This window comes from Pan troglodytes, chromosome 6 (genome assembly GCF_028858775.2).
Source record: "Pan troglodytes isolate AG18354 chromosome 6, NHGRI_mPanTro3-v2.0_pri, whole genome shotgun sequence".
Lineage (NCBI taxonomy): Eukaryota > Metazoa > Chordata > Mammalia > Primates > Hominidae > Pan > Pan troglodytes.
The window spans coordinates 170,004,114-170,031,930 of NC_072404.2; the positions used below are offsets into that span (position 1 = coordinate 170,004,114).

General features: G+C 40.6%; 1 protein-coding gene across 3 annotated transcripts in view; it reads right to left on the reverse strand.

Annotated features, from left to right (window-relative positions):
* PAXIP1 (PAX interacting protein 1) overlaps positions 1-27,817 on the reverse strand; it is a 58,873-nt gene that overhangs the window by 19,347 nt on the left and 11,709 nt on the right. Inside the window, exons 4-10 of one of the 3 annotated variants that reach the window (XM_063815855.1) lie at positions 27,488-27,551; positions 22,484-22,607; positions 19,646-19,759; positions 12,192-12,821; positions 4,903-5,626; positions 4,316-4,410; positions 177-272 (exon numbers count right to left, since the gene is read on the reverse strand). In XM_063815855.1, coding sequence (XP_063671925.1) covers positions 177-272; positions 4,316-4,410; positions 4,903-5,626; positions 12,192-12,821; positions 19,646-19,759; positions 22,484-22,607; positions 27,488-27,546 — 1,842 coding nt within the window. In that variant the 5' untranslated portion in view covers positions 27,547-27,551. Of the gene's footprint in view, positions 1-176; positions 273-4,315; positions 4,411-4,902; positions 5,627-12,191; positions 12,822-19,645; positions 19,760-22,444; positions 22,608-27,487; positions 27,552-27,817 lie in introns of all 3 variants that reach the window. The other 2 variants (XM_054655399.2, XM_054655398.2) reach the window with 2 other exon arrangements.

Below are 27,817 nucleotides of genomic sequence, written 5' to 3' on the forward strand. Positions count from 1 at the left end.
TGGTGCCCAAAAAAGGTATCAATCCCACCAAAGATTCGATCACAGGAAGAAGGAATTTTCCTATCTTTAGAGGTAGAAAAAAGTTCTTTCCAAAAACAATAATCACTAGCATTTAAGATTGCATATTTAAAATGCCAGACCTTGCTCCTGGTCGCAGCTAAGGCTATTTTCCTTACCTGTGCATACGCGCTGCTGACTTGACTCTCACAGAGAAGGTGTGTGCATCGACTCGTGAACGTGGGGTCAACAGTGCCGCCATGTGCCTGGATTATCTACACACAAAGACCCGACCAATGCAGTCATCAATCACTCAGAATAGAGAATTCCAATTTCAAATAAGGCAGCTATTAAAAGACTCTATCATATATTTATATCATGTATTTCCCCAAAGTATCAAGGACATGTAACAGTTCTATTTACGGACTTTTCTACCCAGCACCATACAATGAAAATGAACTCCAATACTCTAAATTTAATCTGAATTCCCAGGAAACAAGAGAAGAACAATGGAATGCACTCCAGGGCTTCTCAAGCTCAGTATAACTGCCACTCTGGACCAGGGAGTTCTGGGAAGTGGGGGCTGTCCTGTACAGAGGAGGATGTTTGGCAGTGTCCCCAACTTCTACCCGCCCTATGCCAGCAGCAGCCCCCTAGCCGCGACTACTAAAGATCTTCAGATACTGCCAAAGGTCTATGGTGGGCAGATCCACCTCCCTTAAAAAGGGAAATAAAAAGCAAATCAGAATGAAATTAGTAAATCCCAACAGTTTCTTCTCAAAACACATCTGGTTTTCTGGGGGAAGGAATTGCTCTGTGTCCGGGCTGTGACAGCTGCACGACCCTGGACATTCTTCAGAACTCAAAATATTGTACATGGAAAAAGGAGAATCTGACGGCCTATTAGGTGAAATATAAACTTTAAAAAGACCTGCCCCCTAAGAAAACCGATTCTTTCACTTACTACTTTTAAGATGTGAATGTTTATTTTTCCTATGGCTAAGCATAAATATAGTTTAATGAGGCACAGGACAAAACCACAGGTTCCTCACCCATCCCTGCTTTTCACTCCCCTGAAGCACATTTAGCACTTTAAGCTGTTTCCGCTGACAATTATTAATATATTCCAACTAACACTTTATATCAGTTCCTTTTCTCTAGTTTTACATAACCATCTACCTCCTACTGTGGACACCGTTCCCCCCAATAACACACACATTCTTCAAGCCTTCCTGATTTGGTTATATCCAGACTCTTGTTTAGATCATTCATCAGTGACTTAACACAATGTAGCCCAGCCACATGGCTTAATATGGCAGCCTAAGATTAGAGTTCCTTTCTGGTATAAACTTTGGTTTTCCCTGGTGCTAATCACTTCCTCATCCCAGCCCCCAAGAATTTGCCCTTTTCTTAGTTTTCTATATACCTTTTACTATTTCATTCCCAAACTCTATGAAAAATGTACATATGGTGGTTCTATAATATGTCTGCAAATTACTGTATACTCCTCCCTCTAAGAGTTGGAGCTTTACTCCCCTAGCCTTAAATATGGTCTAGACTTAGTCACTTAATATGGTGGAATTGACAGTGGGAGTCTCCCATAACTCAGTCACAAAAGACACCATAACGCTGCGGGTTTTCCCTCTATCTTGGGTCACACCCCCTGGGGAAGGGAGCCAGCTGTCATGCTGTGAAGACACACAACCAGCCCTCTGGAGAGCCTCTGTGGTGAGGAGCTGAGGCCTCCAGCCCACAGCCATGTGACGGAACCATCCTGGAAGGGGCTCCTGCAGCCTCCGCTGGCATCCTGACTGCAACCTCAGGAGATAGCTGAGCCACAACCACCCTGCCAAGCTGTTGCAGGATTTCTGACCCACGACCAAACTGAGAGGTAATGTTTATTGTTTTAAGCCACTGGGTTTTGAGATAATCTGTTACACAGCAAGAGAAAATGAATGTAGTATCACCTATACTTAAGCAACACAGGTGTGAACTGTGTGGGTCCACTGATAGCTGGATTTTCTTCCACCTCTGCCACCCCTGAGGGAGTAAGACCAGCCCCTCCTGTCCCTCCTCCTCCTAGGCCCACTCATCGTGAAGACGACGAGGATGAAGACCTTTATGATGATATACTTCCCCTTAATGAATAGTACATATATTTTCTCTTCCTTATGATTTTCTTAATAACATTTTCTTTTCTTTAGCTTACTTTATTGTAAGAATATGGTAATACATATACAAAATATGCGTTAATTGCCTGTTTATCAGTAAGGCTTCTGGTTAACACCAGGCTATTAGTAATTTGGGTTCTGGTGAATCAAAAGTGATGTACAGATCTCTGATTGCATGGGGGTGAGCACCCCTAGGCCCCACACTGTTCAGGGGTCAGCGGTACATGTCTCTCCTCAATCTACCAGTGTTTTCGTTTGCTTGCTCCTCCTGGAAGTCTCTCTTCCGGTCCCAGGTCTAGTTCTCTCGACACCTACTTTCTCATCTATTGGCGTTTCCCTTTACCTCCATCCTAGGAACTCTCTTTCAATCTCTGAGTCAAATGCCTCATTTCCTGGCTACCATGTTTCACTCTCTGCTGGCATAGTGGCTTCCTAAGAAAGAATATAAGGGAGGTACATTTTTTACCATTAGTCTACAAATATCCTCCTTCCATAGTCTTATGACTGATAGGCTCTATAGGTTATTTTAGGTTGGAAATTATTTTCCCTCAAAAATGGAAGAAGCTGCTCCATTGCTGGCCCCCGCGCACTGCACTGGAGGCTCCCGAAATCACCCAGACTCCTGATCTGTCCACGTTTCCCCTCCAGTGAGCTTGTCTTTGAGAGAAAACAGTTTTCTCTACCAGCATTGTGAATGTTCCCAGTTGCCTTATCATGGCTCTCCTTACATTTCTTTTCAACCTGAGGGCACATGGCCTTCAGTTGCAAAGCTATTTTCTTTCATAATGTTCTTACCTTCATTTTCTCTGTTCCCAAGATCCTATTTAATGTTAGACCTCTTGGATAAATCTTTTAACTTGAAAACAAGACAAAAACCCCAAACTTTTCTCCACTAACTTTTGTATCTTTTTGTTGTACTTCTCAAGACAGTTTCTCAGTGCTGCCTTCGAACACTTCTGACTTTTAAAAAATCTCTGCTGCTGTCCTTCTCAGAACTGCTCCCTTCCTTCCTCACCCTGGCACATGCCATCCACCTCTTTCCTCAGCCAGCCACACAGTCATCTCCCTGGTCACCCTCAGATTCAACCCTTTACTATTTAAAATGCACAGCTGATCACTTCACCTGCATCTAAACTTCACCACATGGCACACCAACAAGGTCTTGGAAGACACACCAGCCCTGGCTCCTGCCCCAACCCCTGCCTCGTGGATCCCACTGAGGCACCCTCCTTTGCACCCTCCTGTCAGTTTCACCAATCACATGCCTTTGGCTGTGCTGCACTATTTGGAAAATCCTCCCCCCTAATTCTCACTCCTACTCATCCTATAAGCAGTTCAGGAATCACCTCTCCCAGCAGACTTTTCTTAACACATCACCCCACAACACGATGGGTGAAGGTCCTTTCTCAGGCTCTCACAACAGCCTGCATCTGCCACCCCACCTCTGCTTAGCCGTGTGGCTGCCTCTCGCACTGCTCTTCCGTTTTCTCCGTCTCTGTGATTTCACACATATTCCCTAGGTCTTGCAGCATGCTTGGCACATAGCAGGGGTTTAAGCACTAGGGATGTTTATAGTGAAGCACATTCAAGATATATTAGAGGCATATTTAAACTCAGTTTTTATAAAAAAAAATTTTTTTGACTCAGTTTTGTTTTGGGGAATGCAAGAAAAAGTATTTCTTTTCTTTAAAGGCCACCATGCATGATAATACATAATTAAATTAACTCCAGTTTCACAATTGGGCTGGAAGAATTTGAGGTTCTAGAGATTCCAGGATTTTCTAACAGTTACCTTTGGAGAAAGAGAAATGACTGAGATGCATACAAATTAATAGTCCCTCTCCCAGGACACCAAAACCCTGAACTTATTTCCATTGCCCCAATTATACACATATAATTAGTGCCCCCTGGAATTTCCAAGCTGAAAAAAATAAAAAGTCCACCATCTTCATCTAACAGCTGAGAAAACTGATGCCCAGAAAAGTGCTGTGCCTCAGGTCACACAGAATGTTAATCAAAATGCCCGTCACACATTCAGAACACGTGCAGGTGCAGCTCAGTGAATGCAGCTAAGTGAACACAGTTACATCTACATAAGAAAGAAGCATCTTCAGACACAGTCATCCTTCCTCCAGGCACAATCTCACCCTTTTCCAGGTGGCCAGCAGTTGCTTATCAGACATCTGCTCTGGATAATCCGCAATTGCAAACACACATCCCAATAAGAAGGCTTCTTCTGGAACTAGAGTAAAATTACATAAGAAAAAGAAAATTAAAACCCTATGAATATGCTTGCACAAAAGTTAAAAAGTGGCGCCTCACAATGTCAATCTGTTATGTTTATCAGTCTTGACCATGACGTATCTGCCAGTAATCAGAGTGCATAGGGAATATTGCTACGAAGATACTATTTAACTGTCTACATCAAATGATCATTAAAAACTAAAACCAAGGTAACTCATGCCTGGCCATTAAATACCCTGAATGAGTCCCTGTGGCAGCCTAGATGTTCTACGGGACACCAATATTCACTTCAGGATATGATGTCCCAAAGTACAAAAGAAAGCATAATTATCCCATGGTAACTATATTCTTTGTTAGGTATGAGACTCACACTCTCCATTTTGTAGTAATTGTTTTGATATGAATCCTCACCCCACACTCAAACACTCTCAAAGCATTTATGTGGGTACAAGACTTTTAGGAGAGAGGAAAAAAAATCTCCATTACTAACTCTCCACTGCTGGATCATGTCCAAAAAGCTGATGCTGCTGAGGCGGTGGTGGTGGCTGCTGTTGCTGCTGCTGCTGCGGGGGCTGCTGAGGTGGAACCTGATGCTGCAGCGCCTGTGATGTCTGACTCAAGTGTGGCGCTGTCTGACTTTGCATCTGCTGCTGCTGCTGCTGCTGGTGCATGCGCTGGAGCTGCTGCTGCTGAATCTGCTGTTGCTGCTGCTGCTGGAGCAGGCTGTGCTGCTGCTGGAGCTGGGCGAGCTGCTGCTGCTGGAGCTGGTGCTGCTGCAGCTGATGGAACTGCTGCTGCAGGGCATGCTGCTGCTGAAAGGGCTGGAGCTGCTGCTGAGGGCGATGCAGCTGCTGTGGAGGATGCAACTGTTGCTGTGGAAACTGTAGCTGTTGCTGTGAAAACTGATGCGGATGGGCTTGCTGCTGCTGCTGCTGTTGCTGTGAAAATGGATGCGGTGGCTGCTGGGGGTAAGGTTGCTGAGAGATCTGCTGCTGCTGCTGCTGCTGGAGCTGCATTATCTGCTGGGGCTGAAGGTGTAAAACCGGGTGCTGCTGCTGCTGCTGCTGGGCCTGCTGCTGCTGCTGTAGCATGTGTGTCTCTGGAGTCACTTTCACTTGGCTAAACAGCACTGCGTTGGCATTCGTATGTCCCTGCTGGCTGTGATTCACCTGCTGTTCTAAATTTTTCGTAGGTGCTGAAAGAGTCTGTAAGATCTACAAAACAAAAGTTAGGTGAAACATTATCAACAGTTCCTGAAACAGATGAATGATAGTTTCTTAGTCAAGAGAATGGCATATCCTATTTATTAACAATATTCAACTAAGTAGACACAGCAAATGATTGGAAACTGCAAAAACAATACTGCATTTTCTTTTGTATTTATTTTGTAAATATCGTAAAGTAAATTCATATATTGAGACCACCAAAATTTGAAACTACATCAGTAAAATGGAGTAAACTAATGAATTAAAGTGACAAAGACTCAGACGGCTGATGTGTTTGCCAGAGCAGGGCATGGGAGTCCTGTGCACACCTGGTAGCTAAGCCTTGGTGCTCCCTGCACCGTGCTGCGGCACCACTCCACTGCCCATCGCCTGCATCAGCTCCGCAGACCCTCTCCTGGCCCAGGAATGCACTGAGGAATGACAGGTGGTGAAGGCATCTGGTAATCAGGCTCAGCCTCACCTCAAACCTTCTCGCCACAGCTGCCACTTCCCATTTCCTCTTGTCTTACAGCCCAGAGTCTAGTAAACAAAGGTTCTCAGTGGATCACCTTCCAGATGAAAGCAGCATGACCCAAGCTGTGAGTCCAAGAGCCTTTCGCTCCACTGTCAACTTGCTGTGTGCACTGGCATGCTATGGAAAAGGAGGCCAGCTAAGACACCACTGGGGCTGTTTAAATGGTGATGTTCCTCCCAACTAAGGACTCATCATTAGAGCTGGGAAATGATGCTTCCTCAAAAATGACTGAGTTCTTCATGGGGGACACAAAAATACTTCAAGCTAGAAAAAAAGAATTCAAACCAGACTATTTGTCTTCTAGCTCTTTCTGCTTCACAATGACAGGGAATAAGCTGAGAGTTCTGTGTACGCTAAGGAGTAGGAGGAGGACGGTGACCAGCAGATGCCCACCAAGCAGAGTAAGTTATTTTTTTAATATCCTATAGGCACTGAATACAACAAGAGATACACATTATACAATGAATTTTGTTCAACATGCTCAAGCAACAAAAATTTGAAACCAACTTCTTATGGTCATGGAAATCAGTAAAAATAGATTTTACTTAACTCAATCCATACAACTTTTAACCCTATTAAAAGCATTTAAAATTTAAATAAAATTCTAGGAATTTAACACATATCAGAACTGTACCAAAATCTCAAACATATTCTAACATGTATCTTTCACTTAAACAGATTCCAAATTGCAAAGGTTATATGACCTGCAAGGGTAACAGATTTTGGATTTAGTAATAAATAATGGAGTTTAGAACTGAAATAAGTCAAAATCAAGAGCTTGGGCACACCCATCTTTAAAATCACCTTATGTATGAGACATCTCTATAAAAGGATTCAAGACTTCAGAAACACCTGAGTGGAACTCTAAGCAGAAAAATGTCTTTTAAACAAAATAATAAGACAACTGTTTCATCTCCATATTTAAAAGTATTTTTAAAAATCCAGAAAAGAAGAGGGGACAATTCACCCCACAACATGCCACCCCATGGAGCCCAGCAGCATTTGATGCTGTGCAAACACCCCCTAAGAAGCATGCACGTGTGGGGCACCTGCCTGCCTGGTGGGCACCAGCCATGAGCCCTACACAGCAAACTGCTGGAAACAGCGGCTGCCTCTTGAGAAGGTAAACAGCAGTGAGGGGTGGGAGGGAGGCTGAGAGTTTAACTGTTCACTCTGTCCTTTGGTATCATTTGAATTTTTGAATTTTGTACACATATTACTTTTTCACCCTCACATGTATACAGCCCATGGAACTCTGAGGGATGGTAAAGAAATAAATGCCCGTCTGCAGGTGGACAGGGCTGAACCAGTCATTACCACATGCTGCTCCCCGCCTCTCTGTACCTGCCAAGCCCAGGTGGAAGGGAGCTCAGGAACAGGCACAGGACCTAGACAAACACAGCAGCAGACATCAGGACAGCACAGAGGCCAGAGGCTCCTATTTTTCAGATTGGCCAAGAGGACTCAGCAGGGTCTGCTGCCTGCAGAAAGTGCTCCATCTGATCTCAGAGGGCTGAGGGAGGCCTAGGTAGGACAGGAGGCAACTTACAGCTGTTTCTACTACGGGCTTGAGTTAAGATGGGTCCTCATCCACTGCTGACCCAGCCCATCCACTGCTGACAGGAGGCAACTTAACAGCTGTTTCTACTACGGGCTTGAGTTAAGATGGGTCCTCATCCACTGCTGACCCACCCCATTAAGGGAGAAGAACTGATGGAGATTCAGGACAAGAGTCCCGGCTAGGAATGAAGATGGCCGTTGGCCTGGAACCTTCTCCACTTGAAGAAGCGAGAGGTGCAGGCCTGGATGGAGAGGAGAAATCTGCAAGGCCAGCCATCGAGATGCCTCCCAAAACCCCTACCACATTCATCCGATCACTTTTTCAACCATCTGATCTGCCTCTGGCTGGAAACATGTTAGTCCTGGAGAAGGTCAGAAAAAGAATCTTAATTGCTCAATTACGTAATTGTGCTATACTACAAACAATTCTGAATGAATGTCAAGTTTAAATTTTTCCATCACAACTGTCATAATCTTCATTTACATTACATTAATACTGAGTTACTGAATGCCATATATAGAAAGCAGTATGATACACACCACATGGCTTCTAACCACTATAAATTTGCAATTTAAACAGGATTTTGATGGTAAGTTACACTCCCCCCAACAATCTAATGTTCAACTAAATCTGTCTCATATTTCTAAAGTTTCAGTCATTTTCTTCACATCTAGAAGTAAAATGTCCTTATGTTCTCTTGCATTGCTGAAAGTCTCTCAGAAAATCTCCGCAATTCTTCTCACTAGTGATCAAATCCATTCACTCACTAGAAATGGATGGCGCCTTCTCAGTTTTCCACCGCTAGAGCACACAGCTGAGTGTATCAAATTTGTCTCCTAAGGACAATTTCCAGTGCAGAGATGTGCCCAAACTCCCTACTGCAGTCAATTCTTTCCATTTCAAAGTAAATTATTTTGTCTCTATATCCAAATACAAACTTAAGGAACTTTATATTTCAACCAACATCCATTGTATTTGAAAAACATAATAAGGCCAGGCACAGTGGCTCACACCTATAATCCCAGCACTTTGGGAGGCCGAGGCAGGCAGATCACCTGAAGTCAGGAGTTCGAGACCAGCCTGGCCAACATGGCAAAAACCCGTCTCTAATAAAAATGAACAAACATTAGCCAGGCGTGGTAATGGGCACCTGTAATCCCAGCTACTCAGGAGGCTGAGGCAAGAGAATCGCCTAAACCAGGGAGGTGCAGTTTGCAGTGAGCAGAAATCCCACCACTGCACTCCAGCCTGGGCAACAGAGTGAGACTCTGTCTCAAAAAACAACCAAAACATATATATTAGAAATAAGTAGTAACTAACCAGCAGTAACTGACCAACACTTTTTGACACCACAAATAAATGAAAAGCAAAGAAAATTTCCTATTTCAAATGGATGACTTCTGTCCATAATTTCTCACCTAAAGAAAGTGAGAAAGTAGCCATTTCTCGAAGTGCCAGAGGCTTCATCCATGATTTCTCACACCAACCCTATGAGAGAGATCTTTACGGCCCATATCCCACATATCCCACTGCTGACAGGACAGGTCCACTGCGTGGCCCCAGTCTTCCTGCCAGGACTGGGTCACCTTCTCAATTCCTCCACCTCAGCAGTATCATCACTCTTCTCATGTCTGAGGTCAAAAATGCTAGAATCCTCTTTGCCTCTAGCCTGTCATTCTTTATGGCCTTTACTTTCTACCTGTCATGACATCCTCTGGCTCTCAGGACGACTGTGTGATCGTCACTTTGCTGCTCTGTGGCTGAGGCTGTGCCCTGTGGCTTTATCCCGCCCACCTGCCTGGACGCGGATGTGCAGGGACCAGGGCCGGCACCCTCAGCATTGGGCGGTGCTGGAGCTGCTCCTTCTGTGCATCTACCTTTTCCCTAAACTCGGCTGACCCCAGCGCTCTCATGGGCACCCACCTGGACAATCCCTGGCCTTGCAGCTCTTGGACCTCCTCATCTTGGTGGCCTTCTCCCCATTTCCTCAGCCACACATTCCCAACCACCCCCAAGACCCATGGTCAGTGGCAGGCCTGTTTTCCTCCGGGACCCAACAAGGTGACATGGAGCGGTGGGCACCGAAGCAGGCCCAAGAGCTCCTAACGGGCAGCTGCTGTTCAGCTACAAGGCACTGTCACCACCCAGGACTTGAGGAAGGCCAGCTCGGCATTTTATCGGGCATCCACCTCTCAAGCCAGAAACCCAAAGTCTTCCCTATCTATGAATCGCCTATTTGAAAATCTTCTATTCTCCTCAAACCCGATGACCTTCCCTCTCTGCTCACCTTCTCCCCCACCATCTTAACTGTCTGCTGTCTAACATCTAAAGGGCATGTTTGCCTCTATCTTACTCTGGATGCCAGCCAACCGCTGTCATCATCCCAAGAACCGTGTACTACTAATACTCGCTGCTTAGGTGGAGGGGAGGGGAGACAAAGATTTTGTCTGTCCCACAGCATTTCTAAACACTACGTAAACCACTGCTATTATCATACCCAATAAAATGATCATTGTCAACATCACCTTACACCTACGCCATACTGAATTTCCCCACTTCATCAACATCAAGCCTTTCCACTGAAAGTGGATGTGGAGAATACTGGATCTGGCTTCAGGTTGTTCCTATATGCTACAGAGCCATTTTTCTGGGACTCTGAGCTGTCATTATGAAATGAAAGTGTCCAGAACAAGGTGAAGCGGCAGACGGGGTGTCACCATCAGATGGAACAGCCCAGCTGGCTCTCAATGGTGCGGCTCCTCAGAGCCTGGCCCCAGACCCTCCTCTTGCTCTGCCCCACCTACTACACATTCTCACATCCGCCTCCATAGCTTCAGTCAGCCTTGTTTTCTCTGGTTCCACCACGTAGCAGACAGCCCCTGCATGGATCAGATACCTCCAACCCAACACATCTGAAAAGAAACTTAGGTTCTTCAAACCTGCAGCTTTCCAGTGTTCCTTCCTTATCTCTGAAACAGCATCATCTTCCTTCACTCGCTCAAGCCAGAAAGCTGGATCCTCCCATTCATTTTTTTCTGTCTCAAACTCCACCTCTATGTCCTCTTAAGGGGCCTCTCTGCTTCACTCTTGCCCCTCAAAGATCCACTGTTTACACAATACCTGTCAGAGTGCATCTCACCCCAACTCAAAAGCCCAGTGGCTTCCTTCCAAGAAAGACCATACTCCTCACTATGGCCCTATATGGCAAGGCCCCTTTTAAATCCTTCCTAGAACTCATTCACCTTATGAAGTTCAAATTTCATTAACTTTCTTTTCTTAGAACTCAGCAAATTCATGCCATTTGGGTCTTCCTTTTGCCTGGGAACTCTGTGCCCTCAGTTCTTCACATGGCCTCTCCTTGTCATTCAACCCCGATCTAAGTCACCTCCTGCCCGAGGTCCTTCTTGACCATCTCGTCTAAAATAGCCTCCTTCCCTTCACCTGCTATTACGGGACCCTGATTATTTTCTTTGAAACACCTTTCACCATCAACAGTCCTTTTGTTCATATTTCTCCACTCACTGTATGTCTTCTCTACCTAAATTAGTTTTCTTAGTCACAATTTTATCTCCAGTGCCCAGAAAAATGCAGAGTGGCCAATATACCACCTCAACTACCTTCTTTCTGTCTTAAATAGAAATATATCTACTTAAAACTTTTAAGGCCATGCGTGGTGGCTCACACCTGTAATCCCAGCATTCTGGGAGGCCGAGGTGGGTGGATCACTAGAGATCAAGAGTTCAAAACCAGGCTGGCCAACATGGTGAAACTCTGTCTCTACTAAAAATACAAAAAAAAAAAAAAAAAATTAGCCAGGCATGGTGGCACATGCCTGTGATCCCAGCTACTTGGGAGGCTGAGGCAGGAGAATCATTTGAACCCGGGAGGTGGAGGTTGCAGTGCACAGAGATCACGCAACTGCACTCCAGCCTGGGCGACAGAGTGAGACTCCATCTCAAAAAAAAACAAAAACAAAAACAAAACAAAAAACAACCAGCAACAAAACTTAAGATCCACTCTGTATCAATAAGCTCCATGCTAAATAAACTGTAACCTGAAATCAAGCCTTCTTCAACAAATGCATGAATTTGTGCTATTTATTTACTACCATGAAGTTCATTATAAGCAAATCAGGTACAGCTGGTAAACTTCATTATTCTCTTTGCTGCCATTGCTAATTTTAAACTAAGTAAGAGTGGAAACCCTTCAACGGATAGTACTCCATCACTGACATCCTGGTTCTACTCAGCTGCTTTAAATCTTCAACTTAAAATACGCTGTTACCCTCTTTTTCAATGACCCTGAAATATACATATATACACATACACACACACACACAAGTAAACAGGTTCTCACACAAATACTGCTTGTAAGTTATTTGGTCTGAAAAAGCAAAACCAATAAACTACATTGAAATAGACTGTGAAATCCAATTCTAAGATCCAATACTGACATTTTTTTCGGAAAGAGTGACTTACATGTGCTACATTTGATGGCCGGTTCATCTGCTGAATGTCAGCATTATTAGTAATATTCCTCAGTGTCCGTACAGCTGGACTCCAGGTAGCTATCATTTCTGATCTTTCAGAACTTTGGAGGTTTTGTCCAGCAGCCATTAAATTACCCCGGACCTCAGGGGGCAAAATGTTACCTGGGACGGGTGGGACATTGGCACACAAGTTAATCAACCCAGGCTCCTTTCCCTGAGGCAGCCTGCGTTTTGCTGCAGCTAACTGTGGGACTTCGGCCGGGGTCCAGTTTAAATTTCTCTCCTGTTTTTCCGGTGATGAATCTGAAGAATCATCAAACATTAATTCCCCTTTAGATTTTTCAGTGTTGGATTTAGGTGAAAACTGCTGGTCACCTGAAGGAGACCCTTCTTGAGAGCTGGCAGGGCTTGACTTCTCATCTGTACTACCCTCATTCTGAGAATCTTGTTCCTCATTTTCTACTTCCTCCTCCTCTTCTTCTTCTTCCTCTTCATAAATAATCAGACGAGGATGATAAAATGCTTCGTCCTTTTTGGTTTTCTCTGATATGCAATCCAGAACCCAGTCAGGAGTCACAATTTTAATACTTGCTCGCTTTAAAGCACATTCGTATTTCTCCTACGAGGAAAGCAGAAACACACACAAAACAAAGCTGTAAATTTTATCACATTTCCTACAATTACGCATTTTAGAAAAAACTCAGTCGAGGAATGCAGTTGAAATGTTGAGCAACTATTATTACAATTTTATACAGAAGCAATGTTTGATCTTTTAGACAGACGACATGAGGCAAAAGTGAAAAGGAACCATACAGCAGTGATCATAGGAAGGTCTCACACCTGTAGCAGGAGTCTTAAAAGACTTGGCTGAAAATTAACTTTTTAAAATGATATTTTAAGTACAAAAGTAGAGCTAGTAATCCTATGGAAAATCATGAAATGAATAATTGCTACCTAAGTTTTTACTGATTGATAATATTTAGAAGCTTGGTTTTCCATGACAGTTAGTAAAGTAACAGCGTGGCAGAGTGCCGCCAATGCATCACGTACACTCATGGAGTGTGGCTGACTTGGCTGACTTGCATAGGACAGCTCTATTCAAGATCCAGTATTTATGGAGCTCATGCTATATGCCAAGCAGCACTAAGGGATGGAGACACAAAGGATGCAACAAGTCTCTGACCTAACAAGGCTCACAATTTGGTTCTAAAGAGATATTAAATACGGAATGCAAATACAATATAAAACCACTGCTGAATGATGCAGTAACAGACTGGAAGGGAATCTCATCAACATAAGCCGGAGGACAGGAGGAAAGCCCCGTTGAAAGGTGAGCTTTGGCTGGGGCACAAATGATGACAATTTGCACAGTTAGAATGAAAGCAGAAAATACAGCCCACTGGAAAAGATGTGTCTGGAGTAGTATGTACGGCAAGCTAACAGAGACCTCTCCTGTGGTAAAGGGTGTAGAATGTGGAAGGCACAGGGGAGGGAATAACAAAGAGGAAATAAATAAAAAATGTTAAATAAGAGTAATATGACAATAAAGTAACCTTAAAATAAATGAGTTGTAAATTTGGCTGTGCTCCTAAAAGCCTAACACATAACAGCAATTCTCTAGCAAACACATAATCAGGGCCCTAAACTAAACTCCGTGTCCTGTTGCAGAGCCCCAAGGTGGCATCTGCAATTTCTGGGTGGAATAAGAGTCACACGCAATAGGGATGCGGGGCAGCAGCACAGAGAGGACAGCTGTTGGTCATTCGGTCCTGGCGGCGAACGCCAGGCATTGCCCATCTGGGAGATCCTTGCAAATAGTGAGCTCTGCACACAGCTCAGTGACTTAACTTGTGTTTGTGAGTTTGTTCTTTCTCAAACCTTTTTAAAATATAAGAAAAACCTAGTCATGGGAGACACCCATGAATAAGAAGCTAAGCAAAGGAAAATGAATGTAATCATAATCACACTGACTAGAAAGGACCACGATTAACATTTTTAGGGTACAGTTTAAATTTATTTTTGTTATAAATATATATGTACATATATTAAAAGGGCAAAGGGAAAAAACATATAGTCATAGTGAACAAATACTTTATAATGTTCCTTTTTCACTTAATATATTGTGAACAACCTCTTCCTATGAAAACATGTATACTTTTACGCTTTTGTTTTTAACTTTTTAATGTATATTTTCAAACACAGACCAAATTAGAGACTAGTGGAATAAATCCCTTGTATCTGTCACCCAGCTTCAATAACTGGCAATCTTTTACAAATCTTGCTTCTCCTGAACTTTGTTTACGGATCTCAAATTGATAAAGACTTTCTAAACCACCATAATTATCATAGCAGCACAATGAACTATGATTCACCTCATCCTCAGGCCCTATTCAGATCTCCCCAGTAGTCTCAAAGGCTTTTACAGTTTCCTCTTCGGTTGCACAGCTGTGTACCTTAGTTCATCCCCCAGTGTTAGCCACGTGGTTGTTTCCAGTGTTTCACTACTATGAAAAACTGCAGTTATATTTTATGACAAATTCCTAGGTTTTGGTGTTGAGGTTTGAAAAGGAATAGATTTAAGGCTTCATATCTCTAACTACACTCCCCTTCCCAAAAAGGCTATACCAATTACACTTCCAACAGCTATGTAAGAGTACATCAATTTACCTATACCCTTGACAATAAAATGTCTTATTCTTTACCCTAAAAAATCATGCTGTTCTTAAATATTTAAAAGCATAAAATGTTATATAGCTCTCCCCAGATGATAAATTTCTACTAGAGATTTTCAATTTCTGGACTACCCATTCCAGAAAAACCCAAGTTATTTTAGGAAAATATGAAGTCCAGGTACACAGCAGAATATTTATGAACCAATTAATACAAAAATATCATCTGCTTGAATAACATATGACTATATGTAATATGGTTTACATATGATTTTTCCAAGTTAAAAAGATATCTGTTGAAATAGTAAAATATGAAAGTTATTTTTAATTGTTTTAACAAATACCAAAAAACAAAACAAAACTACTGCCATGAAGAGGAGTCACTGAAAATTTTGGATATGAAAAAGATAATTTCACACTTAAAAGGCTGGGATCCAGTAGGCTCTTGAGTTCCTGGTTTGTATAGAATGCTGGCATTTCACATTTCAGAAATAACTTGACTATTTCCTGTGGAAATCTAAGTAAAACACTTAGGTAAACAGCCTTACTATATTTCACTCAAGTTTTCTCTCGCTTTTCACAAGATAGGTAGTTTTTAATCACTGAAAGACAGTAACTGTTTAAACAAAGATGATTTAAGAGGAAAGCAATGTTTAGATGCCTTTGCCTGACCCAATTTATCAGCTAAATTATTCTAAATTTTGTATCCTCAAAACTTCTAACTCACTAAGGGCTAAGGACCTCAAGAGTCAACCATGTCCCCTCTCCCCAACAACTAATAACCATACCCCGTTTCTGTTGGTTTTAAGTTATAAATTCTTTCATTCTTCTTAATTTGAAACTTTTAAACTTCAAGAGTATAAAAGGTAGTTTTATTAGGCCATTTGCACAAGCTTTTGCTATGTGCTCATTAAAGAAAACAAAAACATTTACTTTAAAAAGAAATGTTATTTTTGTGTATAGTCAGCTGGTCTCTAGCACTCATAAAACTTACAAATTAGAAGAAACTATTTAAATTCACCATTATTAGGTTTACAAATTTATGTCTGAATAGATTATAAAATACAATAATTTAAAGGAATGATAAAAATTCAGTCTTTTTAAAGGGATTTAATTTTTCAAATATTTGTGGTTATTGAGTTACATAAGCCACAAACATAACATAATCGTGAATCAAGAACATAATTATATTTATTATGTTAATTATAATGTAAATAATAATTAATATAATTAATATAACCATTTTGGTTTTATAAATAGACTATGCCAGAATATATGGTTCCTTCAGTTCATTTTATAGACTGGTGCTTCTCAGCCTTCAAGGGGTGAGTTAGAAAGAACCAGGGAAGAGGCGAGGTGAGGCAGGGAACACCACGCCATAGAAGGGTGCATGGCCTACCAGAATCCAACAGGAATGAAACACTATTGCCTTAAAGACAACAGACAGACATGAGCATGAAGTCCAACTGTCAATTTCTGATCCTGTGATCTTGGCTGAAACTAACGCAGTGACACTAAAGAAGAGCTGTTACCACTCCCTGAAATTTTGGAAATTTGTGAGAGCCTATTGTATTTGTCACAAAAGCTGGCTGGAAGGAAATGGTTGAGGGAATGCTAAGTCCTAGAATGATCAAGACAATGCTGCATAGTCGAGGAATTACCCTGCAAACATTCTGGTAACGTACCATCAGTCATATTAAAAAATATCTGGAGGTATGTACTTAATTTTCCAGAAAAATAAAAATAAAAATCAAAGGAATTATTTCTAGCTTATTCAAAAATTTACAAGTTGGTCAGTTTTTTTTTTAATTGAATTTTATTGGAAACTGTCACTAATGGCAATGATCACTTACCCTTTATGTCATCATTACAACAGATATACAACATTAATCTTTTTTTTGCAGCCGCTATATTGATGATTGTAATATATAAAAATATATGCTTATATATATAAGTTATACATATACAAATATCTTTTATTTTTTGAAGCAGGGTCTCACTTTGTTGCCCAGGCTGGAGTGCAGTGGCACAATCATGGCTCAGTGCAGCCTCAACCTCCCAGGCTCAAGCAATCCTTCCGTCTCAGCTTCCCAAGTAGCTAGGACCACAGGCGTGAGTCACCACATCCAGCTAATTTTTTATTTTTTGTAAAGATGGGGTCTCACTTTGTTGCCCAGGCTGGTCTCAAACTTCTGGGCTCAAGAGACCTCCCACCTTGGCCTCCCAAAGTGCGGGGATTTACAGGCGTGAGCCACCACTTCTGGCCCATGTAATATCTTACTACTTCATTGTCTTCTAGGGTAGTTATGCTTGAGCATTAAAAAATCCTGGATGTTTTTCATTATTAATTGCTCTCTTTCTCTTTCTTTACATGTGGGCATTATGCCTTCTTAAAAATTAAGGGCTGGGAGTGGTTCTCACGTCTGTTATCCCAGCACTTAGAGGTTGAGGTGGGCAGATCACTTGAGGTCAGGAGTTCGAGACCAGCCTGGCCAACATTTGGTTTCTACTAAAAATACAAAAATTAGTCAGGTGTGGTGGCACGAGCCTGTAATCCCAGCTACTTGGGAGGCTGAGGCAGGAGAATTGTGTGAACCCGGGAGATGGAGGATGCAGTGAGCTGAGATCGCACCAGTGCACCCCAGCCTGGGCGACAGAGTGAGACTCTGTCTCAAGAAAAAAAAAATTACTTAGGAATGGTAATGTGTACAGAACGGGGTTAGAGAAAGGAGTGGTGGGTGTCTGTGTTTCAGTTTCTTCAAGGGGACAGCAGGACTTCCTTCACTGTATGCCGCAAGCAGCACTGTACTGGCACTTAGTAAGTGCTCACTAATGGCTGCGTATTAGTATTATTTTTATTACTGGCAGATACAAAATCTGCTTTTAACAAATATTTACCATTGCAGAAGAAACACAGTAAGCATTAAAATAGTAGTTCATTTTTCCCTATGTTGAATTAGTTCATGTAAAACTGGGAAATTAAAATTGGAAAAGCAAAAAAAGAGTTATCTTTCTTTTCCAGTCCATAAATGAAATCAAGAATGAAGAACAAATACATTACATAAGACAATATTATAATTCCACCATTGACTTAGATAAGATAATCTCTATATACATGCATAATACATTATATATAATATCATGTTTAGTATCAACTTTTAAAATATATGGAGTATTTGCTTTATCTAAATGTAATTATAGTAGCATATTTGTTGTCTTATTCACAAGCATGTTCTAGCCAAAGAAAAATGATTTAAGTGCCTTTTTGTTGGGATAAGTAAAGCTCAATTAAAGTATTTATATATAGACCTTATGACTTAGATTTGTTTTTCCTTCCAAATAAAAATTTTAAAAGATTCCATTTTTAGCTATACACTTAAAAAATTAGTCTAAAGTCAATAAATACTTTAAAATATATACTGTATCCTAAAGCCCAAAGAGTTACTAAGGATTTCTCATCAAAATATTTTGGAAGGGGAAAAAACGCTAAATTAAGGCACTAGAATTAAAACGTCAAATCACAATTCAAAACCGCTTTGACAAACCCACTCTGTTCACACAGTGCCTCTTAAATTATCATTCTAAATCAGTGAAAAAAGCTAAAGGTTTCATTTCCCCTTCAAATTAACTATGTAAAAATCAAATACATTTTTGCTATAAATCAACATTAATGTAAAAAGAACCCACTATTTTAACCAAAGCATACTGTTTATTACTTAAATTGTCATGGAAAATATGTTTTTTACTTAAATTTTAGAAGTCACATGATAAATTTTATATAATGCTTTCTATAGAACAGTGGTTCTGAAACTTTAGTATGCATCAGAATCACCCACCAGAGGACTTGATCACACACTGACTGTTGGGCTCATTTGATTAGGTCTGGGAAGAGGCTGGACAGACTGCATTTCTTTTTGTTTTTTTGAGACAGAGTCTCACTCGGTCATCCAGACTGGAGTGCAGTGGTGTGATCTCAGCTCACTGCAACCTCCACCTCCTGGGTTCAAGCGATTCTCCTGCCTCAGCCTCCTGAGTAGCTGGGATTACAAGTGCATGCCACCATGCCTGGCTAATTTTTGTGTTTTTAGTAGAGACAGGGTTTCTCCATGTTGGTCAGGCTGGTCTCGAACTCCTGACCTCAACTGATCCACCCACATCGGCCTCCCAAAGTGCTGGGATTACAGGCATGAGCCACTGCACCTGGCCAACAGGCTGCATTTCTAACAAGTCCCCAAGGGGGGCAGATGCTGCTGATCCAGGGGTCTTACTTGTGGAAACAAAATCCATACAGCCACACCACTGCTCAAGGATGAGAGCCCTATGCTTATCAAGACAAAAGTCATTTTCATATATTCCAGATTATGAAGAAGAAAATATATCGAAAATTTCACCACACACGTTTATAATTATACCTGATACAAGGTTCTTAAAAAAAAATGGTGAAGGGAACTAAAAATACATTTTTTTAACAAATAAAAATGAACCAAAGTTTTACTGGATTTGAAAGGAAATTCTACAGATTAATAAAATTTTCCTGTTTTCCGCATAAAATGAAGCAAAATTTCATAGTATTTAGAAGTTATATTTGGCTTACAATTTACAATCATCTCACATCGTTTGTGGAATGAAGCTGGATATAAATAATATAAACCAATATAATCAGCTTTTGTAAATAAAATATAATAATTAATTTAAAAGAAGCTCAAAAAAGACATGTGATTACTAGAAATTCTTAAATGACATACAAAAAGAAGGTGGCACAAGAAATGCTTACCCCCTTTGGCTCTGGAACAATCAAATGCGTGCATTTCTTATTGAGGGTTAGCTGACAATCTCCCCCATAGAACGTAACCAAAGCCCACAGGGCACTTCTGTCTTCAGATGACACCTGACAGAAAGTTAGAAAGAAGGCTTTTACCATACATTTCAATCTGTGCATGGCTATATTTTCACTTTAGCAATATACTGCAACAATTCTGTTTCTCCCTTAATAAAATTAACCTAAGAATATTTGTAGAAAAAAATAGAGAAGCTTTTAGCTATCTGCTTATTATAACAAAAACTTCACTCCTATCATAATAGTTTTACATATATGAATTACTTATTTTTGCCTTGTCACCAAATGAATTTAAAAATATTTATATCCACATTCCAAAAAGTGAAATGGAGGATTATTTCAGTCTATAACAAAAATAATCAGGGGAAAAAAAGCAGGAAGAACTAGTATGCCATTCCAGTTTCCATTTGTGTCACTTTTGAAAATGTTTAAATACAACAGCAATATCAAAATTGTATTTTAGGAATGCCTTTATGCTAATGGATAACAAATACTAATTATGAAATGAATAAAATAAAAATAAAGATAAAAATATGGTGGCTTGTAAGTTCAGGGGAAAATGTAAATATTACTTAACACAGGAAAGAAAGAAGGCAAGCATAAAAGGAATAATTCTTATGCTTGCTCAGTGATGAAGTAACGACTCCAGATACAATGGCTTATGCAGTCAAACAGGCTTTCACTGTAACAATAGAAACAGCTACCATTTATTGCCTGCCTACTATGTGCCAGGAACTGTGCCAAGTGCTTTATCTATACAGCTAACCCTTCCAACCGCCATGTGAAACAGGAATCATCCACCCCATTTTAAACAGAAGGAAACACACTAAATCACACCTAATAATTGGAAAAGCTGACTTTTAAAACCCAGGTCTGTCTACACCCAGGTCTAACTCCAAACTGGACTTTCCACTGTTCTATAGTGCTTCTCTAAGGGCAGTTACTGCTGGGAAAGTCAAAAATAATTTCTAAAAAAAATGAAATTTTAGAGTCTGAAAAGCAAAAGAACATTTAAGAAAAATAAAAATATAAGCATTAATTCTAAGATAATCATTTAACCGAGTAAATTTTTTCTGGATAAATTTATTGTAAGTTGAGGATTATAGTTGTTGAAGAATCCTGAACTTTGTCTCGTTAATTTTTTAAAAGTATTGATAATAGCATGTTAATCTCTTTTTAACTGCCAGTATGCAGCTTGCCAATAATCTAGCATTGTTCATCTACTCTCATCCATTTTACAAACATTTCTAGAAATTATTCTGTATTACACACTATTCTATGAATATTAACAAGAACATGTTAGCTTTCTAAAAAACACTTTTCAAATCATTATTTTATAACTTGTTAATTTAGTAAGTCAATGTCACATTTCAGAAGACTGGACCAGGTTATTTTTATTAGAGGCTTTCACAAAAACATTTATATCCTGCAGCATTGGAGAGTTGAGATTTAATTATATGATAATACAGATTAATCCAATGAGTCATTATCTAATCTTTATTAAAAATGAAATTAAAAAACAATCTAGATATGCCTTTATTACCAAGATTTGCCTATCTGTTCAGTTAAGTATTATTTTATTTTACTGACTGCAGTAAATCTAGTCCTATACCCTATTTGGCCTGTGTCACAGGCGTAGACCTCAACAGGGTGCAGGAGATTGCTGTGGAAAGAACATCAGCTAGGGAGGAATGGAGGAGACCTGGCATTAATACGACGCCTCCAATAACTCGCTTATGTCAACTTGGAAAACTTCCATGACCCAGATTCTTCACTGATGTACGTTTGGATTAAATGACTTTGAACATCCATACCAGCTCATTTAATGAATCTCCACCAGCGTAATTAAGAATGCTCTTTCCACACCAAAATGTTAACAATAGTTACTTAGTGGTGATAGGATTATGGGGACATTTTTATTTTCATTTTTATACTTTTCTGTATTTTCCAAATTTTCAAAAGCATTAATTTTATAATTGGGGAAAAGTGCTTTTCTTTTTTAAAAACCATCTTTCCAAAATACCAATGTTATCATGTTGGCTAATAATGTCTCCTCAGTGCTGCAAGGCTAAAATCCAAAGGCTCCCTCATAGTGTCCAGGCCCTTCCTGTCTGGCTGCTCCTAACCACCTCCTCCTGCCCATGAGCGCTGCCCCCGCGTGCACCTGCCATCCTCACCATGTTCTGCTTTCCTGTGCCCCGCTGCGCCCACCCTCCGACCTCCTCCTCTAAGACTCAGCTCAGGTGGCATTACCACTGTACTCCCACAGCAAGCTGGACAGAAATCTAAATACTTCTCACACTTTACAACTATCTGCTTGCTTATCTGTCCTCCCAGCTATACTCCAAAGCAACCAGGAGCAGAGGACTAGAATTTCAAGTCTGTGCCCCCAGGAATAAAAGCTTTCCTTTAAACCAATCAGGAACACTCTCCCTTCTCCTTCTTCAGGCCTCACCACCCCCAATAAGACACTCCTTGATTCTAGCTTACAGGATTTTCTCCTTGTCCAGTCTTGACTATGAACTCTAACACTCCTTCTTAAAGAGTCTTACATGATGTCCTAAACTTCTCTGAGATCTTTCACAGCACCTAGTACAGTGCAAGGCACATGGGTAGGCAGTCAAGAAATACTGTTGATTGAGATACAGAATGGAAAGGACTTTTTAGTCTTCTAGATTCAAATCGTGACCTAGCCAGGCTCTCCATTACACTCTTGACCTATTCCCCAAAACCTACCCAGCACATTACAACAGAGGCCTCAGCCTGCATCAATACCGGGTCAGAAGAAGGCAGATGATCTCTGTGCTTCCCAACTTCTGCTGGACAAGCTCCCTTCCCTACCTCTCCCTGGGAGAGCTCTGGAAGACTCCAACAAAGAGCTCCAGCTTGTATCAACACCCTGACGGGGAAAAGACAGAAGGTCACTGAGAACCACCAAGAAACAGTCCTTTTGTAAAGCTGGGGTCCTGCCTGGCGTGTGCATGTGAGTGTGTGTGCGCATGGGTGCTCCAGTGTGCAGAAAAGGTGCAGATCCCTCTGACAGTCTCCAATCAGTTAGGACTAACCACTGTGAGCACTCCCTCCTGCTTCTGTACCTGGTGCCCACTTTCATTTTTGCATATGTTGCAACATACCGTATTTGCCCAAGGCCTGACCCCTCCTAGACTGTATGTTTACTGAGAGAGAAATCGCATCTTAATTAATTTGTACCCCTCTGCATTGCTCCTGTCACAAAGGAAGTACCCATCAAGGATTTGTTGGACCAAAGTCCCTTAGCTGCACACTGTACATATGTTGTTAATGTATCTTACAACCAAAATAACATTTTTTAGCAACCACAAAATATTAGTGCTCCCAATGCACTTTTCTTAAACTACAGTTTCCAGGGTTTCTTCATAGAAGTGACTATTAAAGTCTTCCCCATCCCTATTTGAACAATCTTTCTCGACTTAAAAGAAATGCTTTTATTTTACCCCATGACACACTGGGGATTCCAATTCATCACGCTAAGTGATGAACTGTGGGAAGTACAGTAAGTGACCCACAAAGATCATGCTAATTCTGGATTCTCATTTTTCTTATCCACTGAATTTGCTAAAAGGATATAAAATACTATCAAAGAGCTTGCTAAGAAATTAACCTTTTGGCCACCATTGACCCAGCCACTCCCCTTGGTAAGTTTAGCACCAAGGTAAAATTGGACCTTTCATCTGACAGTGGGTGAGCAGGGCCTCTGCCCAGTTTGTCACCAGCAGAGCCCCTTCCCAGACCACACAATCAAATGACACTATTCCACTGCAAAGAATCAAGATATTCACGTTCTCTGAGCAGTCTGCTCACCTAGTTGTTTCTTTATGGATATCCATCCTCCTATTCCCACAGGGACTACACTGGTGACTTCTCAGCTGAGAATCCAAGATCTACTTAGACCCCTCAGCCTGTGTGATGCTCACTGAGCCAGCTGATACTCCTGTATCACTTTCTATTATCCTTTTCCTCCTCTTCCTGGGTCACAGAATAGGACTCAGGATACACACAAACCTATGTACAACTATCTTCTACCAATTTATGCTCTAAATCTTTACCTGGGTTGTTGTTATTTCCCAGCAATGAAAATAAAAATGATTAAGTGTGACTTTATCTTGGTTTCTAAAAATAATGTCCTACTCCTCCAGTATCATCTCTGTTTTCAAGCTCCTTCTTTTTTTCCTCCCCAAATCTCTCTACCAATGCGTGCTATCCAAGGCTCTACTCCCAGTTATCTGCTCCTCTCTCTATCATGCTCTGCAGGAATCTCCTTCATGCCACAGCAGCTCCAAGTTCCTACACTTCCATACCTTATCAACAGCCCAGACTGTGTTTCAAACCAATATCACCATCTCCCCTCGCCAATCAGGCTCCTCCCTATTTCCCAGCTCCTTCAGCGGTGCTGCCACTTTCCTGTGCTCCTCGACTGAAACAATGACATAATCTTTGGCATCCACCATGGGATCTGGCACAGGGAGGTATACAGTGAGTGCTGGCTTCTCACTCTTTGCACCACAGCATCCCACGTCCCCAATACCTGCTGAGTCCCATCTGTTGCTAAGTCCCATGTTGTATCTGCTACCCTGAATCCCATCTCCATTTGTCAAAACTCCAGCCTCTGTCCTGCCCTGCAAGTCATCCTCAGAGCTCCTGGACCAGTTTTACCTGCAATGATCACAAGTGATTCTAATTTTGTCTGACTTTTGGTTTCCCAAATTTTCTGAGGTAAGTATTTGTAATCCAAAATCAACGAGAAAAAAAGGGTGATGAAGCATCCTGCTACCTACTTTACCCAGTTCAAACTCATATACCTTGCTTTCCCATCGTCTCTATCCATCTACCTGCCTGACCATTTTTTCTTCTACATGCAAATGCACACCCTTGGTTGACACCAGTCTCCTCTTATCTAGCCTCTGTGTACTCCTGACTTCTCCTTCCACCTTGCTCTATGCAGAATGCCCTCCTTCCTTCCCATTTCCTCCAATTCTGTCCATTCTTTCAGGGCCACTCACACCTTACATCCACTCTATCAAGGCTTCCCTCGCCTTGCAATCCAGACCAATGCTATGCTTCCTAAGCTCATAGAATCATACCTGTGCCCCCTGAGTGGTCATATATGTATCATGTATGTATGTCTACACTATAACCTAATTTATTACATGTATAATATAACAATCTGTTACAAATATAAACTCTGTTAAACATAACTATTAGTTCTTTGGAAGACTAATAATATTCTTTTGTGCTAAACTCATAGTTAATATTTAACAATATCTAATTACCTCGTTTGAAACCCTATAATCATCTTATACTCACATACTTTTGATTTTCTTATTTATTTCACCAAATCAAGTCTTCAAAATCCCATGTCACTGTGACCTTCATCTCTGAAAAATGCCCACAGGACTCCCTGTCCCTGTCCCAAACTCAGCGTGGCCCTTCGTCCTCTCTCCCTTTCTCATTCAATTGGAATCATTTCTGGATAGTCGGCTCTGAGTCTCTGAAACCCAGAAATCCAACCAGTGCAAATAAAATTAAATGAAAAATTCACATTTTAGCCAAAGTACATTGTGTTTATACATAAGTAGTAATGCTTTCATTTTTAAAACTTTTCTGATAAGTTGATTGTAAATTTGGAACATACAGAGAAGTAGAGGAAAACAATAAAAATTTCATGTAACCATAGCACCCAGCATTTATTTTCTCATTTTAGCCAACTTTAAAGATCATTCATGTAAATATACACTTATAACAGATATGAAAAAACATTGCAAAATACAAATACCAACAAAATTCCTGTTAAAGAGAAAAAAATAAGCCAATTTTGCTACTTGAAGGATCTCCATCAAATTAGTGTCACAAAAACAAAAACAGGATTTTAGAGAACTTCCAGAATACAAGAGACACAAACAAAAACACAGTAACCACAGATAAATTTACTTATTACTTGGACAGAGGATGGATCAAGTTCAGACTGGTGATATCCTTTGTATTAACTGTTGAGTCTGGCCAACAACCTAACAATGCTAAACCAAATACTACCCAGCTCCGTAATCCTCTATCACAAAGGCATAAGGAAAAGCAAGATTATAACCAAATTTCTTTCCATCTTACCTAATAACTTGAATGTGCCCTTTTCTCAAAGGTGTGCATGGAGAAAGATGACTAAATACTTTTTCAAAAGTATCACCTATGAGCACCAAAATGACAGCCTGGGATGAGGACTGTCAGGTCAAATAAGATGGGACATCCTACAGTGCACTTTCACCTTCCTAAGGACCACTGATTTTAAACAAATTATTCCACGTAATTAGTAAAACGACTTTAAACCATAACAATTTGATTTTTTTCTAATAGTTTTTATTATGATTTGAGGTTTTTCTTAGCTGGGGGTTAGAAAAACAAAATACAATACAAAAATATTAAATATTCAGATACCCAGAACTAACCACTGTTAACATTTTGGTTTCTCATTTCAGATATTTTATCTGGCTGGTGTAATATTGTACATACCTAGGCTATGGCCTGCTTTTGCCACTTAAGACGTTTCCCATGTCTTTACAAGTTTTCATAAAACAGAATTCAAAAATGGCTAAGCAGCTAGACTACTGTGTAAGTATATACAATAGGTTTCTTAAACATTCCCAAATAGTGGATGATCCGATTGTTTCCAATTTTACCATCTTATAAATAATGCTTATCAATAAATGTAAGCACCTTTATGTGTCAGTCTGTCCTTCTATCGACTTGGGATAAGTTTCTTTTTCTTTTTTTTCTTTTTTTTTTTTTTGAGATGGAGTTTTGCTCTTGTTACCCAGGCTGGAGTGCAATGGCACGATCTCAGCTCACCACAACCTCTGCCTCCCAGGGTCAAGTGACTCTCCTGCCTCAGCCTCCCAAGTAGCTGCGATTACAGGTGCGCACCACCACGCCTGGCTAATTTTGTATTTTTAGTAGAGACGGGGTTCCGCCACTTTTGCCAGTTTCAAACCCCTGGTTTCAAACCCCTGACCTCAGGTGATCCGCCCACCTCGGCCTCCCAAAGTGCTGGGATTATAGGCATGAGCCACCATGCCCGGCCGACTTGGGATAAGTTTCTAAACATAAAAGAAATGCAGGTGAAAACGAAATGAGTATTTTAAGGCTCGACACTGCTCCCCTTTCCTAGGAAGCTGCTGTGCTAACCTCCCATTCCTGCCGGCAGGAAGCAGGAGTCTGTCCTCAGCATCTCCACCAAAACTGAACACACTGTTACAAATTCGATGAGCAAAAACACTTATCTCATTGCTATTAAAATGTTCATGTTTGATTATAAACTGCATCAAATGTTTTGTTACACTTATTAGTAATTCCTCTTTATAGATTCTAAATTTGTTTCTCTGCCTTATCTGCTAAGGTCTTTTTTATTCTTGTTGATCTGTATGATCCCTTTATTTATTAAGAAAATTCTTTGCCTGTATTTCTAACTGAATTTTCCTTGTCATCTTTTAATTTCATTTTTAATATTTTTTCATATTCAAGTTTGAAATCTTTTTTTATTTATAAAGACCATTTTCACCCATTAAAAACTTTAAATCTTAAAAGCAAGCACAAATATTTAAATAATTTTAAGTGTCATGAGTTTATATTAAATATACAGTCAGTTTAGGAAATAGCTTCTCTAAAACTGGTTAACAGGTCATAAATCCAACCATACAAAAACTCAGAAGTGTCACATATAAATAACTCAAGACTAACTGTAACCATGCTTACCTGAGAAAGGCAGGCAGTGATTCCAAAAAAAATCTGACATGATTCTGGAGAAAAACCATTTACTCTGTTTTATAGTTATTAAGATTACAATGAAATAAGATTAGTGCAACCTGTACTTCACTAACAGACATTACCCACCCACTCCGTCCCCACTCAGTCCATTTAAGAAAGAGACAGACTTAAGATAGACAAAGAAGAGTACAGGGCAGAGTGGAATAGAGAGTAGTGGGTGGCACAGAAAGAACTGAGTGCTTTTCTGTAAAGCACATTTTGAAATCCAATCTCTCCACTTATATCATAAATCAAATAGGCAAAGTATACTCACAGGGG